The sequence below is a fragment of the Aquarana catesbeiana genome, linkage group LG02, assembly GCF_042186555.1.
Source record: "Aquarana catesbeiana isolate 2022-GZ linkage group LG02, ASM4218655v1, whole genome shotgun sequence".
Taxonomy (NCBI): domain Eukaryota; kingdom Metazoa; phylum Chordata; class Amphibia; order Anura; family Ranidae; genus Aquarana; species Aquarana catesbeiana.
The window spans coordinates 315,440,791-315,457,635 of NC_133325.1; the positions used below are offsets into that span (position 1 = coordinate 315,440,791).

General features: G+C 40.1%; 1 protein-coding gene across 4 annotated transcripts in view; it reads left to right on the top strand.

Moving 5' to 3' along the window:
* Nucleotides 1-16,490, top strand: part of FHL2 (four and a half LIM domains 2) — a 98,468-nt gene extending 81,978 nt beyond the window's left edge. For 3 of the 4 annotated variants that reach the window (XM_073614745.1, XM_073614746.1, XM_073614744.1), the window contains 4 exons: nucleotides 96-270; nucleotides 6,313-6,482; nucleotides 8,610-8,796; nucleotides 14,573-16,490. In XM_073614745.1, coding sequence (XP_073470846.1) covers nucleotides 96-270; nucleotides 6,313-6,482; nucleotides 8,610-8,796; nucleotides 14,573-14,724 — 684 coding nt within the window. In that variant the 3' untranslated portion in view covers nucleotides 14,725-16,490. The remainder of the gene's footprint in view (nucleotides 1-95; nucleotides 271-6,312; nucleotides 6,483-8,609; nucleotides 8,797-14,572) is intronic. The other variant, XM_073614747.1, reaches the window with a different exon arrangement.
* Nucleotides 16,491-16,845: the final 355 nt, after the last annotated feature.

A 16,845-nucleotide genomic window follows, 5' to 3' on the forward strand; every position in this document is an offset into this window, starting at 1 on the left:
AATTTGGAAAAATATATGGGGTGTACGTCCTATATATGTTTTAAGACATCCTTCCAAATGGACATCATGCTCATCATGAATATTTGTTGTTTCAGGATCTTTCCTACAAGGATCGTCACTGGCATGAAGGCTGCTTTCATTGTTTCCAGTGCAAGCGCTCGTTGGTGGACAAACCCTTTGCAGCAAAAGATGAACACTTAATTTGTACAGAATGTTATTCTAATGAATATTCTTCCAAGTGCAATGAGTGCAAGAAAACAATAATGCCAGGTTAGTAGATGAGGAACTAGGGGTACAAGCATATTCAAGTAGTGTGACAAATGACTAATGGTGGTTATAAACTTAACCACTCAGTAAGATATTCACACAAGATCCAACCATCATCTTAAAACCTGTTTTGTCACATACGTACATACATGTTTGGACACCTGAGTGTGTAGGAGCATGCATGTCATGCAGAATGATGAAGAGATTAAAAATGAGGGTGATGACCATGTAGATAGACAAGGTTTTCAAACCTTTTAAATGAATGCTGAATGCTTTATCCAAGACTACTTGGCCAGCAGATGTCTGTTGCTGCCATACACATATGATTGTTGTTCAATCCAAGTAAAAACATCTGTATCAAACAACAATCATGGCATGTCTAGGCCAGTTTTACAATGTTCTTCATTATCTGCCCCAGATCGCAGTGCATTGACGGCTGCTGATTGGCCAAAGCATGAACCTGACCTGCATGTTTTGGCCAATCACAGCACGCTCTGCTGTGAGAGCCATGATTGGTCAAAGGCAGGGTGCCTTTGGCCAATTATTGCTCAGGGGGCTGAGTCCATGTTCCACACTATGTTAGGCTGCTTACATAGCAGCCATACATAGTTTTATGAATGAGAGCAGAAAAAATGACATTTGTAAAGGAAAAAAATGTCATTTAAAACTGCTTGCAGCTTAAATGTATTGCCAGATCCCGGCAATATAGATAAAAATCACAAAAACAGCATGGATCCCCCCCCCCAGTCCGTTACCAGGTCCTTCAGGTCTGGTATAGATATTAAGGGGAACCCCGCACCATAAAAAATAATGTGGGGGTCCCCCCAAAAATCAATACCAGACCCTTTTTTTTCGAGCACGCAACCTGGCAGGCTGCAGGAAAAGGGTGGGACAAGAGAGAGCCCCCCTCCTGAACCGTACCAGGCCACATTAAAATCACTGCTCCTGAAAAAACGTCCATTTTTAAAACTTTTTTTTACATTGATACGAGTCCCATGGGGCAGGACTCGGGTCCCCAAACACTTTTTATGGCAATAACATTCATATAAGCCTTTAAAATGAGCACTTTTGATTTTTCATGTCGTTCATGTCCCATGGACTTTAATGGTGTTTGCGTGTTCGCACAAATTTTTTGCCTGTTCGCAAGTTCTGGTGCGAACCGAACGGGGGGGGGGTGTGTTCGGCTCACACCTACAAGCTATATATCAAACAACAGGGTTGAAAATGTTCACACCCCTCATAAAAGCCTTAAGCCTCCCACAAGAGGTTTCAGACTTTATATATACTAGATTTGTACCGATACCACTTTTTTAAGACTGAGTACAAGTACCGATACTTTTTTCAAATACTCGCCGATACTGATATTTTTTAAGGTCATGTGACAGTTTTCAAACCACAATACCGACTAATGATATCTTCTTAATGAGGCTGCACTGATGGGCACTTATATGTAGCACTGATGGCTGGATGGCACTGATGGGCGGCACTTATGGGCAATGATAGGAGGAACTGATGGGCAGGCAGTGGCACTGAAATGAGTAAGTCAAACCTGCTCTAGTACAAACGCTGTGACGCCCATCTTGGTACACCCTGCACTCGGCCACAGAAAGTCTACAGTCAGAAGGCAGCAGCGGACATCTTGTTACACCCAGCCCATATAGTTAGTGAACTATATGGGCTGGGTGTAATAAGATGTCCGCTGCTGCCTTGTGACTGCAGGCTTACCCCCAAGTGCAGGGTGTACCAAGATGGGCGTTGCGGTGTTCAATCTCTGACGGAGACACGGGACGTCAACATGCGGCTGCGACCCAAGCCCCTGCCAGCTTACCTTAGGCTGCCAGCCTGTTTACTCGCTCTCGCCGCCCCGCTCTCTCCGCTCCGCCCCCTGACTTCCGGGAACGAGCGCGGCCGCTCCTGCATTCACAGGTATCGGATTAGGCATCGGGAGCATTTGCCCAAGTACAAGTACTCGGGCAAATGCTTGGTATCAGCACCGATACTAGTATCGGTGTAACCCTAATATATATATATACATACTAAGGTGGTAGCAAAATTACCCAAGTTAAGTCTAGTTATGAGTGTAGAACTTAAGTTTGTATAATGGGACCTGATTATGCTTCTAGCAAGGTCTGTGATTTTAAATGAAAACAGTTCTGTAAATGTTCAGAGTAATAAAAGCTGATTCACCAAAAAAAAGAAAAATGTTAGTTATTATTTAGCACAATAGCAAAGTAATAAATTATCTTTAAGTAAACACGTTCCCAAAATCAAATCCGCTTACAGCTACCAAATCCATTTTAGAGTAGTCACATCCTGCGCAGTTTGTATAGATATCCGCTTATTTGAAGCTATTCCCCTTGAGGTAGAAAAGAGGCAAAAGTCATGTGGAATTTCCAAAATGTGCAGTCTCAAGTGTTTCTAATTTGCACTGACCACCAGTACTGTGTTTCTGCATTTATACAGTGACTTGGATTTAAATAGCACATGAGACTAGACAGACAGGGCTTAGTTTAATAACATTTTTAAACCTGAAACTGCATTGCTTGAGAAGGTATTTAAATGCCCATCTAATATCTGTATATTATGCCTTCATGACTTGATTTCTATCCTTGTGATTATACCACATAATAGAACATTGTCCTGTGTTATAGTGAATCTAAAGCTAGAACTTTTTAAAAAAAAATTAGATACAGTACAGAAGGGCTTGAGTGTTAGGTTTTTATTACTGTCTATCTATTGAAAGATTGGTCCCCCTTTCTGCTCATGGAGACACAACAGAAGATGAAAGGAAAACTCTTAAATATCCATCTATAAAAGTTGTCACTGGAACAGCAAAAAAGTAAAAAAGAATCACACACTATAAAGGAAATCTACGCCGGTTGTCACTGGAACAGGTGTCACCATCAAGCGATTTCTCAGTGGTCACCTAGAAAAAATAAATCACCAAACTTGGATTCAGATAGAAATAAAAAGAATGAACAGGAAAGGGATAGCTGCAGGTAACAGGAGAAATTACTTATCTATTACAGATCATCTGAAACTTTCTTAATTATTATTATTATACAGGATTTATATAGCGCCGACAGTTTATGCAGAGGTTTATAACTTGAGGGTAGACAGTACAAATACAAAATACACTTTAATACAGTAGGAATCAGATGGCCCTGCTCATTTGAACTTACAGTCTAAGAGGGAAGGTCAAGAGATACAAGAGGTAAGAACTGTGGGGGATGTGCTGATGGAGAAAATAAATGTACAGTTGTTAGGTGGGGCCAGATAGGCTTCTCTGAAGAGATGAGTTTTCAGGGATCATCTGAAAGTAGACAAAGTAGGAGATAGTCGGACAAATTGGGGTAGAGCATTCCAGAGGATGGAAGAGGCTCGGTAGAATCCATGACAATGCTAATTATTAGAATTGCAGCATAGGTGTGCGCAGCCTATTGCATTAGGGTGTGCACCCCAAAGCTCCAACACATTTGCGTTTGACATATTTACCGGCCTCTTCCCCGCTCTCCATCCTGAAACAATGGGAAGAAGGGGGACCCAGGCAACAGAAGGAAGAGGAACAGGGAAAGGAGGGGTGACGGGGTGGCATATCTTAGTACCGATCCCTTATATTTTCCTCCTGTGGCAGCTGAATGTTGACAAAAGGGAGAGGAGGAGAAGCCTACTTTCAGCTGCTGCAGGAGGAAAATACAGATTGGATCCACTAAATTCCACCCCGCCACCTCTCCTGTCCATGTTCTGAGGGTCGGCAAGGAAGGATTGCGATTTACCTGTCACCTGCCCACCATTGACAGATTGCCAACCCCAGGATTAGGGTGTGCCCAGGCACACCTGGCACACCCCTTGCGCACGCCTATGAATTGCAGTATTATTATTGTTATCCAGGAGTTTTTGAGTAAGCCATTGCTGAAGCCACGCAACCACTATATGGGCTGTGTACAGAAATTCGTGCAGGGCATTAGGTTTATTCTTGTTGAGAGATATGGAACTCTCCTTGTTAAACCAAAGATTCCTTAAATCCTTAGGGTTTAGACTGAGCATCCAGTATCTTCATAGAGGAACCTAATGGAAAATTATACGGAAAATACCACTTTCGAAGCGATCGTACCATAATCGGATCGTTAGTACAGAGCTTTCGAGAGACGATCATGACAGTTCATCCAATATTATTCTATCGGACGTGCACGAAAAAATTTTTTGTGCGATGCCAGATCGTACGATTTTCGTTTAATCAGTACAGCTATCGTTCGAAAACACATGACATCACTTCCGAATTTTTTTTCTGTCATACGGGAATTTTTGTGACTTTAGTAAACTCATCAGATTCGATCTGAGATTAGCATGCAAAAAAAAATTAACGATTATTCGTCCGATAATCTCATCGTGTGTACGGGGCATAACAACCTGCTGCCAAAATCTTTGGTGAAATTTATTTAACAAGTTGTGACTAGATGAATCACATATCCTAGACAGATTCAATAAAGATAAATATAAATTATATATATATATATATATATATATATATATATATATATATATATATATATATATATATATACATTCACCTAGCTATGCTTGCTACAAACCTCCAACTGCTACAATGTTCTGGAAAGACTAATTTGCTTTGAGGTCTGGCTTTTTTTTAACTATAGGTATGGGGAAAGGCAAAAAAGGGGATTTTAGAATTTTCTTTCTAAATTTTTGGTGCCATTTTAAAAATGTTGGCACTATTGTACAGCTTTACCCACAGCCTGGTAAGGTTAGGTTTTCAAATGTTTCTTTAAATCTAAAAGTAGGTTGGTCATTTAAGAATACATAAAAGTATTCCAATGAAAAAAGAAACAATCATAAATGGCAATACCCCAGTACATATGGGCCAAATTATCAGCGGACCAATACATTCATTGTACAGAGTCAAAAATGTATGGAGTCTTTTTACATGAGATTTTTTTTTTACCAAATAACACACAGAATTTGTTTACTCAGAATTTAAGAACAAACAATTTAGATGTAGGATAAAGTATTTACAATTTTTATGGCAAAGAAATGTTTTGGAAGTTATTAGTCAATACATGATTTTATATTTATGCAGCACATGAATGCATGTTGGGATACCTGCCAACTGTAGTTACACTAAGGGGCATATTTATAAAGCAGTGAATATGACAGTCAGTAAACATTCACTGATGGAGAATAACTCACTGCATATTAAAACACATTGACCACACCCCATAAGTTACATAAAATGTGACTGATGTCTGAACTAGCTTGCTGCAAATGTAAAGAATAACAGAGGGGATTTCGAACATCTCCTTTGGCACTGACTGAAATTACACCGCTACTGGCTGGCTGTCTTAACCACCCTTAACAGAGTGTTTCAAACCACATTTCCTCTTGACCCAAAGCACTGCCTTCTTGGTATTCTAAGTGATTGTGTGCCTGAGGAGCTGACTGGAGTGGCGATTTCTTGCTCCTTCTTTCAGGCCCACAAAACACTTTTAATGTTTTGGAAGTCCCCAGATCCCCCCTCAGTTAAACAATGGGTGACTCATATGGGCAATACTCTTATTTTTGAATGATATGTGTATCAACATAGAGGTTGCCTGGGGAAAGGCTATGGCCACCTGGCTCGATACTCCGGGTTTGAGCCCTATAGAATTGGTTAAAACAAGGCTTCTGCAATGTTACTACATGATCGGATGTAATTTATTTAGACACTTACTAATGTACTATTTGTCATGTATTTGTTTCCTGAGTAGACTGTGTATCATTGACAAACTTTCATTTGATTGGCTGTTGGTGAACATTGAATTCTTGTATGGACACCAGATTGGCAATGTTCTTTTTGGCTCAATAAAACCTTTTGATTAAGAAAAAAACACATCGCCCAGGAAGATTCACCTGCAGTAAATATTTGGTGAATGTCACATTGACTGCTTCATACAGTATATATATGCCCCATACTTTACAGGAACAATGTACTTGTAAGTGTTGTCAAGTGATGATGACTAACCTTTACAATCTTTGGTTTCCAAACAGGAACACGTAAGATGGAATATAAGGGAAATAGCTGGCACGAGACCTGCTTTGTGTGTTCCCGCTGTCAGCAACCAATAGGAACGAAAAGCTTTATCCCTAAGGAGAACCAGAACTTTTGTGTGCCATGCTATGAAAAGCAGTTTGCAATGCACTGCATCCAGTGCAAAAAAGTAAGTGACAACCAAGCCATCTGTTAAAGATTCTAACCAATATTGCATGCTTTAAAAATATGAAAAGCACGTTGCTGACATCCACCTCCTTTGCTTTGGCCTTTGGAACTTATTGAGCAATACACTGAAGATAAGAATTATGCACAATAATGAAGAAAACATTTTTTCTGTAACTGATACCATAAAAGAGTGCAGTCTGCACATTGTTCAAACCTTTTCTCATTAGTTATAGTTTAAGGGAAGGCAAAATATTTGTAAAAGCTATGCAGGAATAGCTTCAAACTTTTCAGCAGACAGGAACTTTATATCTTCTACTTTTTGTAGAAAAATGTGATGGCTAGAAATCCCTACTTCGTTTATTCTGATTACAATGTGGAATCAAGTCTGTAGTAGCCTAAAGCTGAACTCAATATAAACAGCTAAATACACAGATGATAATATAAGGAGGCCGTTTTACCTACCAAAAGATTTGTATTTTTGTCAACCCAGTCCCATGATTTTCATGGTTGATCGCTGCCCCTGCAGGATCTTGTGATCAGGTAGGTTACCAGTGACCACCAATGCTGTGGGGTTAAATAACACTGCCTCTTTACTACTAAAGCCTGTATGTGGGGTGGGGGGTAGGGGAATAACACTGCCACTATACCTCTTAATTTGAATTTTGCAGAGCTGTCCCGCATTTTGAAGAAAATCCCAGAGTCCCATAGACCCCAAGATGACCCTGCTGTGCCCTGCTTATTTGCTGCTGGACTGCAGGCACAGGGAGTGAGCTCAGCCTCTCAACCAGTAGCAAATGAATAGATGAGGTCATGTTGGAGAGCAGAATTAGAGAAGTAGAGCGCTGCTACCCACTTACAAGGACCAGCAGTGGGATTCTACTTCTCAAACTCTGCCCACCAGCATGACATCATTTATTCCTTCCTTCATTTTATCATTACTAGCAAAGAGGTGGAGTTCACCCATCATGCCTGCAATGCAGCAGGACTCTGCCTCCTAAACTCTACCTAAATTATGTCACTATGTAGGCAGAGCACTGACTTTGTCTACTAAATCTTGGCTGCTTTTTGGGGAAGGAGAAATGCCAGGTTAGTGAAGGGGCAGCATCAGGTTAGGGAGGGGGTAGTGCCAGGTTAGGTAGGGGAAAGAAGTAGAAGCACTAGCCTGTATTTAAATCAGAACATCCAGAGCTTTTTTTCAGACGGAATGTGGGGGGACGCAGTTCTGGCACCTCCAGCACTGATGTATGTACACTGTAATGCCAAGGGGTGCTTGAGGGTCTATTGATGCAGACCGCAGGTGTATCTATTGTCACTGGGGTGAGGATTTATTGTTGCTCTGGGGTCAACTATTGCTGGGAGGGATCCGTTGTTATTCTGGGGGTATTTTGTTGCAGGGGTGTCTATTGTTGCTGCGGGATCTATCGTTGCTGGAGGGGATCTATTGCTGCTAAGGAGATCCATTATTGCTGGCTGCAGGGCATCTATTTGACTGTCTTTCTTGTTGTTATTATCTAATTCCATATAAATTACTTAGCACCAAAAGTGACACTTGGCTCTGTATTCTGTAAAATAGGTAAAAGGTACTGGGGGTGGGTAGGGTGTGGAACCAAGGAACGGTATGGGGAGGTAGGTAGGGGGTGAAGACAAGGGGTGAGTCTGAAGGGGAGTACCTGCACCTATTTCCTGAGAAAAAAAGCCCTGAGAACATCCACAGAAAAAATTATGAGGAAAGTGTAACCTGTGAAATATTTTCCAAGCCATTATTGGCCTGTTTTTGTATTATTGCTGAATTGTCCTTCCTCCCTGCCAGTTGAATTTCCATGAAAAAGTGTAAATGGGGCCCTTTACAGAGACACTTTCCTGCATGGGAAAGATGATAAAAATCTCTTTAAACATAAAGCTGAGAGCAATAAGGACACTTTTGATACCACATTTATGTGTACAACTCTTTACACCATATTTAAAAGAAGGACAGGTGTTTTATGTCCAAAAGAGGAACATCTGGGAACTTTGATCTGTGCAAAATTCTTTTGACTCTTAAACTTCAATAAATTGTGCTTGCAAAAATAAAATGAATAAATGGATAAAGTAATGAACTGTTTGGTGAAAATGATTGTTTCTCTTAAAGGCCATCACCACTGGAGGTGTCACCTACCGAGATCAGCCCTGGCATAAAGAATGCTTTCTTTGTACAGGATGCAAGAAACCTCTGTCGGGACAACGATTTACTTCTAGAGATGAATTTGCTTATTGTCTGAACTGCTTCTGCGACTTGTATGCCAAGAAATGTGCTGCTTGTACTACCCCCATAAGCGGTATTTACTTTCCAAATATGTATTTTTTTCTGTTATTCATAGTTATGTATTGCTTAAAGTATACACTGCATTTCAAATTCTTTAGCTTTATTTTCTTTTATTAAGAATATAAAACAAAATACTCAGATTAAAGTAAAACTAAGATTTGGATAGAACGATGACAGGTTAGAAACGCTTTCAGATGTTTATGCTGTGCTTTATCATTGTGACTTCTTTGGAGATTCACTCTCTTATTGTGCTAATCACCAGTATCACCAAGTGAGGATAAATCCAAAATTTTGTTTTACCTTTGGGGCTAGTTTACACTCGCTTCAAAACATGGCTTTGGAAACGCTTTGTTTAAGCTCTCTGAGCGCCAGTCAAAGCTCCTGTCACTAAATAAAGTGGTTAGTTTGTAGGGCTGTTTACACCTTGCTTTTGCTTGGTGCTTCGATGAAGCTTCAGTGAGGCTTCAATGAGCCTTTGGTGGGGCTTTGGTAGAGCTTCGATGACCCTTTGGTGGGGCTTCGGTGGAGGTTCGATGAAGCTTCGGTGGGGCTTAAAGCAAGCTTTTCCATAGCCTTCTATGGAGACTTTGAAGACAATTTGAAGCACAAATAAAGATACATGGGGTATAATTTTTGCAGCAAAGCCGAAGCAAAGCAAAGCAAAGCAAAGGTGTAAACAGGACTGTAAGCTAACCATTTTATTTAGTGACAGGAGCTTTGACTAGCGTTCAGAGAGCTTTAACAAAGCGTGTCTGAAGCCTTGTTTTGAAGCAAGTATAATGTGTGTTGAAGCCGAAGCAAGTGTAAATGAGCCCTTATTGTTTATTGACAATGGCTGGCAATTGTTTCTGGTCTGTGGAGCACACTTTGGATCATTTTTCTGGGAGGTGCTGTTTAGTGGCCCGGAGATCACTACTTCCGTCCTGTGGAACGCACACAACTTCCGGGTTGTGTGGTTCATTGGTCGGGAGGTGATGACTTCCGCCCTGTGGATCGCACTTAATATGCGGTTGCGCTGTTCATTGGTCGGGAGGTGATGACTTCCGCCTAGTGGATCGCACTCAATATCCGGCCTTATATCCAAGTCCGTTCCCTACAAATAGTAGCGTCACACGTCATGACCACGCCCCTGAAGATGCACATTTGTGATGAAACGTCTGGTTGAGCAAGGGACGAGTGACGTAGTGGTGTGGACAGAGGAGTGGCCGCTCTCTTGTTGGTAGGAAGCACTGGACGCTTTCCCACTACCTGTATTGCACACATCACATGTGAGTTGTATATAGCTAGCTTTTAATTAAATAAATTTGCCCTTTTATTGGATGTCTGCGCAATGAGAGTATTTCTTTCATTTCCCATATATGTGACCACCGTGCTATACCTGATGAGCATACTTTTTAGCCAAGGTGTTGGAAAGATTAAGCTATTTGCATCTTGTGGGTCTGTGGAAGAAGGATCTCTTAATTAGTGGACCGTTTGATGAACAGGAGGAGCTATGGATCTGACCTTTTAGTGATTTGCTTATTGTGTATTTCTGGCGGTAAGAGTCAGTTATATTGGGTGTTGGTGACGGTTCTCTCTCTCTTCATCTTATTGGAGTTCTTCAGATGGACTTTAATTTTATGCATTCATTTTTTATGCTATTGAATCTATTATATATGAACTTTTTGTTTATTCACCACCATTTTTTAGCGCTACACCTTTATCCCCTACCAATGTTACACCCCCTGTGACCTAGCAAGTCACATGGGGTGTATCAGAAAAATCTCAATGGGTCTGTAATCTCGTGACATATCCTGCTGATGATGCAGGCATGGCACAAGAGGAATAGACTGACAGCCCATGAAGCATGCCGTAAATAGAGGCAAAAATGCGCATGCGCTGGTGACGTCATTGAAGTAAACATTGGTGATTTCTTCTAAAGGGAGCACATTGGAGCAATATAAAAGATATTCACATGTAAGTTACTCTAGGCTGCTTTACATGGGGAAAATTATTGAATTAGAGTTTACTTCCACTTTAAAGGGGTTGTAAAGGTAAAAGTTTTTTTCACCATAATGCATTCTATGCATTAAGGTGAAAAAACATCTGACAATACTGCCCCCCCCCCAGCCCCCCCAGCCCCCCCCCCCCTGTTTTACTTACCTGACCCCTCGAAAGTCCCATGCTCGCCCTCGACATCCTCTTCGCTGCTCAGCCTGGCTATTGATTGATTACAGTGGATGGATTGAAAGCAGCGCAGCCATTGGCTCGTGCTGCTGTCAATCACATCCAATGACGCGGCGCGCCGGGGGGCTGGGCTGAGTGATACAGTGAGCGGCTATGGCCATCGGCTGTATCACGGGAGCGCGCCCGCAAGCACTCAACACCATGTGAGGGAGCTCGCATGAAAGTGTTGAGTCCTTGCGGGGGGGAGCCGAGACAGCCGCCGATGGACCCCAGAAGACCAGGTTTGGGGCCACTCTGTGCAAAACGAGTTGCACAGTGGAGGTAAGTATAACATGTTTGTTATTTTAAAAAGAAAAAATATATATCTTTAGTGATCCTTTAAGCTTGGTATACACTAGTAGATTTTCAAATGAAAATTCTCATTCGGTGGCTTGATTGTTTTTTGAAATCCTGTTTGCTTTTAACATTTGATTTTAGAATGAATGTACTTTCCCGAACCAAAACCCACACACACTATTCGAAAAATGTTAGTTGGGGAAACAATTTCCATTCTGTTCCTTCAAATTTTCACATCTAAGAAATAGTGAGCTGCAATTTAATAAATTTTGGTTTTGGAGTTTAATATCGATTTAAAGGGGTTGTAAAGGTAAAAGTTTTTCACCTTAATGCATTCTATGAAAAAACATCCGACAATACCATCCCCCCAGCCCCCCCCCCCCCCCCCGTTTTACTTACCTGACCCCTCGAAAGTCCCGCGCTCGCCCCCGACATCCTCTTCGCCGCTCATTCTGGACGTTGATTGGCTAGAGTGGATGGATTGAAAGCAGCGCAGCCATTGGCTCGCGCTGCTGTCAGTCACATCCAATGACGCGGCGCGCCGGGGGGCGGGGCCGAGTGATACAGTGAGCGGCTATGGCCGCCGACTGTATCATGGGAGCACGCCCGCAAGCACTCAACACCATGCGAGGGAGCTTGCATGAAGGTGTTGAGTCCTTGCGGGGGGGAGCCGAAACAGCCGCCGAGGGACCCCAGAAGACCAGGTTCAGGGCCACTCTGTGCAAAACTAGCTGCACAGTGGAGGTAAGTATAACATGTTTGTTATTTAAAAAAAAATAAAATAAATAACTTTAGTGATCCTTTAAGTATATAAAAATGAAATGCTAGTTTCAGATGAATTATCCTAACTATGTTGATAAGTAAACCTAAATTTTGGATTTCTTCCCACTTTTTGTACCAGTCATCAGGAAAAATAGAGAGGGTGATTCTCCCTAGAACAGTGTTGATCATCATTCTTGATATAAGGGGACCCCAAGTACAGCTACTTACCTGGGGCTGCACATAATGTATACAGTATAATACTTCAGAAAATGGTCAGAGGGGGCAAAACACAGTAGTTGGCTAGAGACTGTCAGAGACAGGGACACAATACAAGAGACTGCTAGAGGTCAGGTCATTACAGACCCTTTACAAATTGGTGCCCCAAAATCCCCTTAAAATATGCCACGTCATATCCATTCATCAAGATACCTTACACAAGGCCAGCGGAAAAAAAAAATACACAAAAAGAGAAAAGAGAATGGAGAGCAAAAAAGGGTAAGAAAGTGTAATTAAAATAGAACAAAACATTCAAAATTCAGGTTAAAGCATATTCTCATTCACTGTCCCTTACTAAGCACCTACGCAAGCAATACAGCAGGGACATGTGATGAGGTCAGTGGCTGGTGAGGCAGTGGTTAGTATCAGAGCCAGATACACACAGGTTACATACACCACGATCGTTAGAGCGAGAGCAATAATTCTAGCACTAGACCTCCTCTGTAACTCTAAACACGTAACCTGTAAACATTTTTAAAGCATTACCTATGGAAATTTATAAGTACTGAAGTTTGGCGCCATTCCACGAGTGTGCGCAATTTTAAAGTATGACATGTTAGGTATCTATTTACTCAGCATAACATCATCTTTCACATTATACAAAAAAATCAGGCTAACGTTAGTGTTTTTTTTTATTCATGAAACTTTTTTCAAAAAAATTAAATGTGTTTAAAAAAATTGCTGTGCAGATACCGTGTGACATAAAAAGTTGCAACGACCACCATTTTATTCCCTAGGAGTCTGCTAAAACAGTATATATAATGTTTGGGAGTTCTGAGTAATTTTCTAGCAAAAAAATTATACTTTTTACATGTGAGAGAAGTGTCAGAATTTGCCTGGGTGGCAAGGGGTTAATTATGTAAGTAAGTAATATACAACTAATTATTATATATTTTTTTTAAGGTAATTTACTATATTTTCAAAATCTGTACTCAAGCAGGTGGCTTAACGGACAAATTACTGAAGTTTGAAGTTAAACTTTGAACCAGTAATTTTACAGTAAATAGATAATCATTTATTATTTATGTTATAACATATAGCATATATATATATATATATATATATATATATATATATATATATATGATTTAACTTGAATTTAACAGTACCTTTTCAGCAGAATCAGTTTCTCCCGCTTAACTGTGTGAGAAAAACATGGGATTGCGGGTAAATCTTATACACATAAACAGGTTTTTTCCTTGTAGTTAAGAGGGCTGGGCTGGAAGGGAGCATTTGTCTTTTAGACACATGACCCTTATATGACACTGCAGTGAGAGGCATGCCTCCACTGCAGCATTTTTGGTGGACAGCTGGGACCAATGGTACTTTACCATTGGTCTAAGACTCCAAGCTGTTCATTGAGCTCAGTGCGTCTGACAAGAAGAGAGGAGAGGCACTGTGAGCTCAACCTCTCAGTCTGCTGCAAACAGAGTGTGCCAGCTTGTATTTAAAGTGGCTGCTCTGTATTTAGACAGGCTGTGCAAGGAGGCCGGTATCTCCAGAACCATAGGTCGTAGGAGCCCCAAATTTTTTACCAGTGGTGGGGTAGGACTTAGGCTACATACCTCCCAAACACACCCAAGGTTGCCAAACTACAACCCTCGAAGCTGGATGATTTGATTTATTTTTTTTTTCAATGTTCATGGCAGATGAGGTCCTGCCTCACCTGCCTCCCCTGACTGCACATCCCTGCAATACAGTGACTATAGGCTACTGGGCCCATGGGTCTCACAGTAAGTAACAAGGGGATACATGTTTCCTTTAGGCCACAGGCTATACACCAGGGCCCTAGTGGCACACAGACATTAATACAAACCTGACAGAGGTTCTAACCTTAAATGAAAATGTTTTGCCCAGAGTTGACCATTAAAATAGGCATAAAAGTATATGTGTCTTAAAGTTATTCTAAAGGCTGAAGGCATTTTACCTTCATTGCATTCTATGATGAAGGTAAACAACCTTCAGTGTGCAGCTTCCCCTCTGCCTCCCCTAATACTTACCTGATCCCCATCTCAATCCAGCAATGTGTCCGAGAGCCTTGGCTCTCTGGGGACTCTCCCTCCTCATTGGCTGAGATGCAGCAGCATGAGCAATTGGCTCCCGCTGCAGTCAATCGCAGCCAGTGAGGAGGGAACAGGGGCAGGGGTGGGGTTGAGCCATGCTCTCTTTGTTTTATGGACATTTGTTAAACATTTTTTGCATAAACAAACACTTAATTTTGTGTTTTCTGTTATGTTTTCATCTTTCAGGGCTTGGAGGAACAAAATACATATCCTTTGAGGAGCGTCAGTGGCACAGCGATTGTTTTAACTGTAAGAAGTGCGCCATCTCCTTGGTGGGCCGTGGCTTTCTTACAGAGAGAGATGACATTCTGTGTCCTGAATGTGGAAAAGATATATAATAATCATATGATGGATCAAAAGCAGCAAGTTAACATACACGCGTTTTCCTAAGACATATATTTGACATATTTGTTCTTTTTCCATAATAAAAAAAAGTTTGACACTTTAGTCATTAAAAATATATACACTGATCTGAATAGATTGTATATAGTAGTTGATTATCATGAATATCCTTCAAGATTACTGAATGTAACACAATTTAGATTCATATTTTATAGCAATTATATTTTCTTATAATATACATGCATGGTACATGGCTTATGTACAATGCCTTATGCTTTTTCTTTGTCCTTTATTACAATTCTATACTTTTCCCTTGAGAAGCTAACAGTAAGTCAGCTCTTATAGCTGTTATAGCTGCAAAAGGAGTGCCAACTCAATATTGAAACCTACGGACAAAGACTGGGATGCCATTAAAGTTCATGTGCGTGTAAAGGCAGGCGTCCCAATACTTTTGACAATATAGTGTATCTGACCCCCCCATCACTGTAATACTTGATCTCAAAGCAATTTAAAATGAACAGCTGTAGCTATATCCTTGATTCATATGAACTGTGAGGCTAGATCCACATCATGTGCAATACATTTAGTGTACTAAGTGCACGTGAGGTGATGTGCATTGACATGCAATTTGTATTGCGTTGTGTTGATGTACATTCTTTTTTTGTATCACAGCTGGAACCAAAATACTTACATTTTTCTTTCAATGTTTGTGACAGCACGCTGCGACGAGTTGTAACACTTTGAATTCAAGTACATGTTCCAATTGTACCCAGCACACACCAAGGCAGAGCCTTTATATAAACTTGGCCTGTAAAAAAAAATAGTACTCAGCTTTGTCATTGTGTTGGGTCTAGTTTGAGCAGTGCAGCCCAATGCCCTTAAATGGGACAATTTAAAAAAAAAAAAAAAAAAAAATTAAATTTAAAAAAAAATTTTTAATTGCTTTTAAGTGTAAATTTGTGAAATTTTTAAATGTCGCCTATGGAGATTTTTGTCGCCATTCCAGGAGCGGGCGCAATTTTGAAGCATGACACATTGGGTATCAGTTTACTTGGCGTAACATCATCTTTCACAATATAGAAAACAATTGGGCTAACTTTACTGTGTTCTTATTTTTTAATAAAAAAAAGTGTATTTTTTCCCAAAAAATTGTGTTTGTAAGACCGCTGCTCAAATACGGTGTGACATAAAGTATTACAACGACCGCCAATTGGGTGTCTGAAAAATATATATATAACGTTTGGGGGTTCTATGTAATTTTCTAGCAAAAAAAAAAAACTGATTTTAACTTGTAAGCAACAGATGTCAAAAATAGGCCTGGTCCTTAAGTGGTTAAAAAATGTGATTTTTTTTTTTTTTTATATTGCATACTAATTCTTATCCAACAAAATCTAATACGTCACCAAGGTACTGAAATCATTTGGAAAAAGTGTAGAACTTAGTGTGGATGTGTGAAATGTCTAATCTAATGATATTAGGTATGGTGCAACATTTTTCACGTAGAAACCATTTTTTACACTTATGACAAGTGACATGTATGTAGTATTGTAGTAAAGAGTTTATCTAAACTTACTGAATAAAAAGAACCTAAGTCTAATGTAGTACTAGATTTTACATTACAGATGTTTTATTGCATGATAATAGCTGGCATGAATTGCAACATGGTAAAATAACACACCGTCAGTATTATATATCTTTTGGAAATTACATTGCACTACATTTATTTCTGTAAAAATAAAAAAATAAAACTATTTTTAAAAAAGTTGTACTTTTTGAAAATTTGAATATTTGCACCTTTTACAACCATATGTGGAATATAAACTCAGTTTTAACTCTGTTATAAAGGTAAAGAATTGTTCATAGTGATGAGTATAAGGCATACACCAGACAAAACATGGTTTTATTCAGAGATCCTCCTTCATTTTATGAAGACTAAAACCATTATGCCGCCAACTTAGTATAGATTAGAACTGTAAAAATCCAAAACACAAATTTTGTTACTGGATGTGGAAAGTTGTATGCTTTATATACAAACATTTCAACAGTTAACCTAGCTGGTTCTGCAGAGATTTTAAATAATCTACAGCGAGTCTTGTGACTCCTCTGTAGAGCCTTTG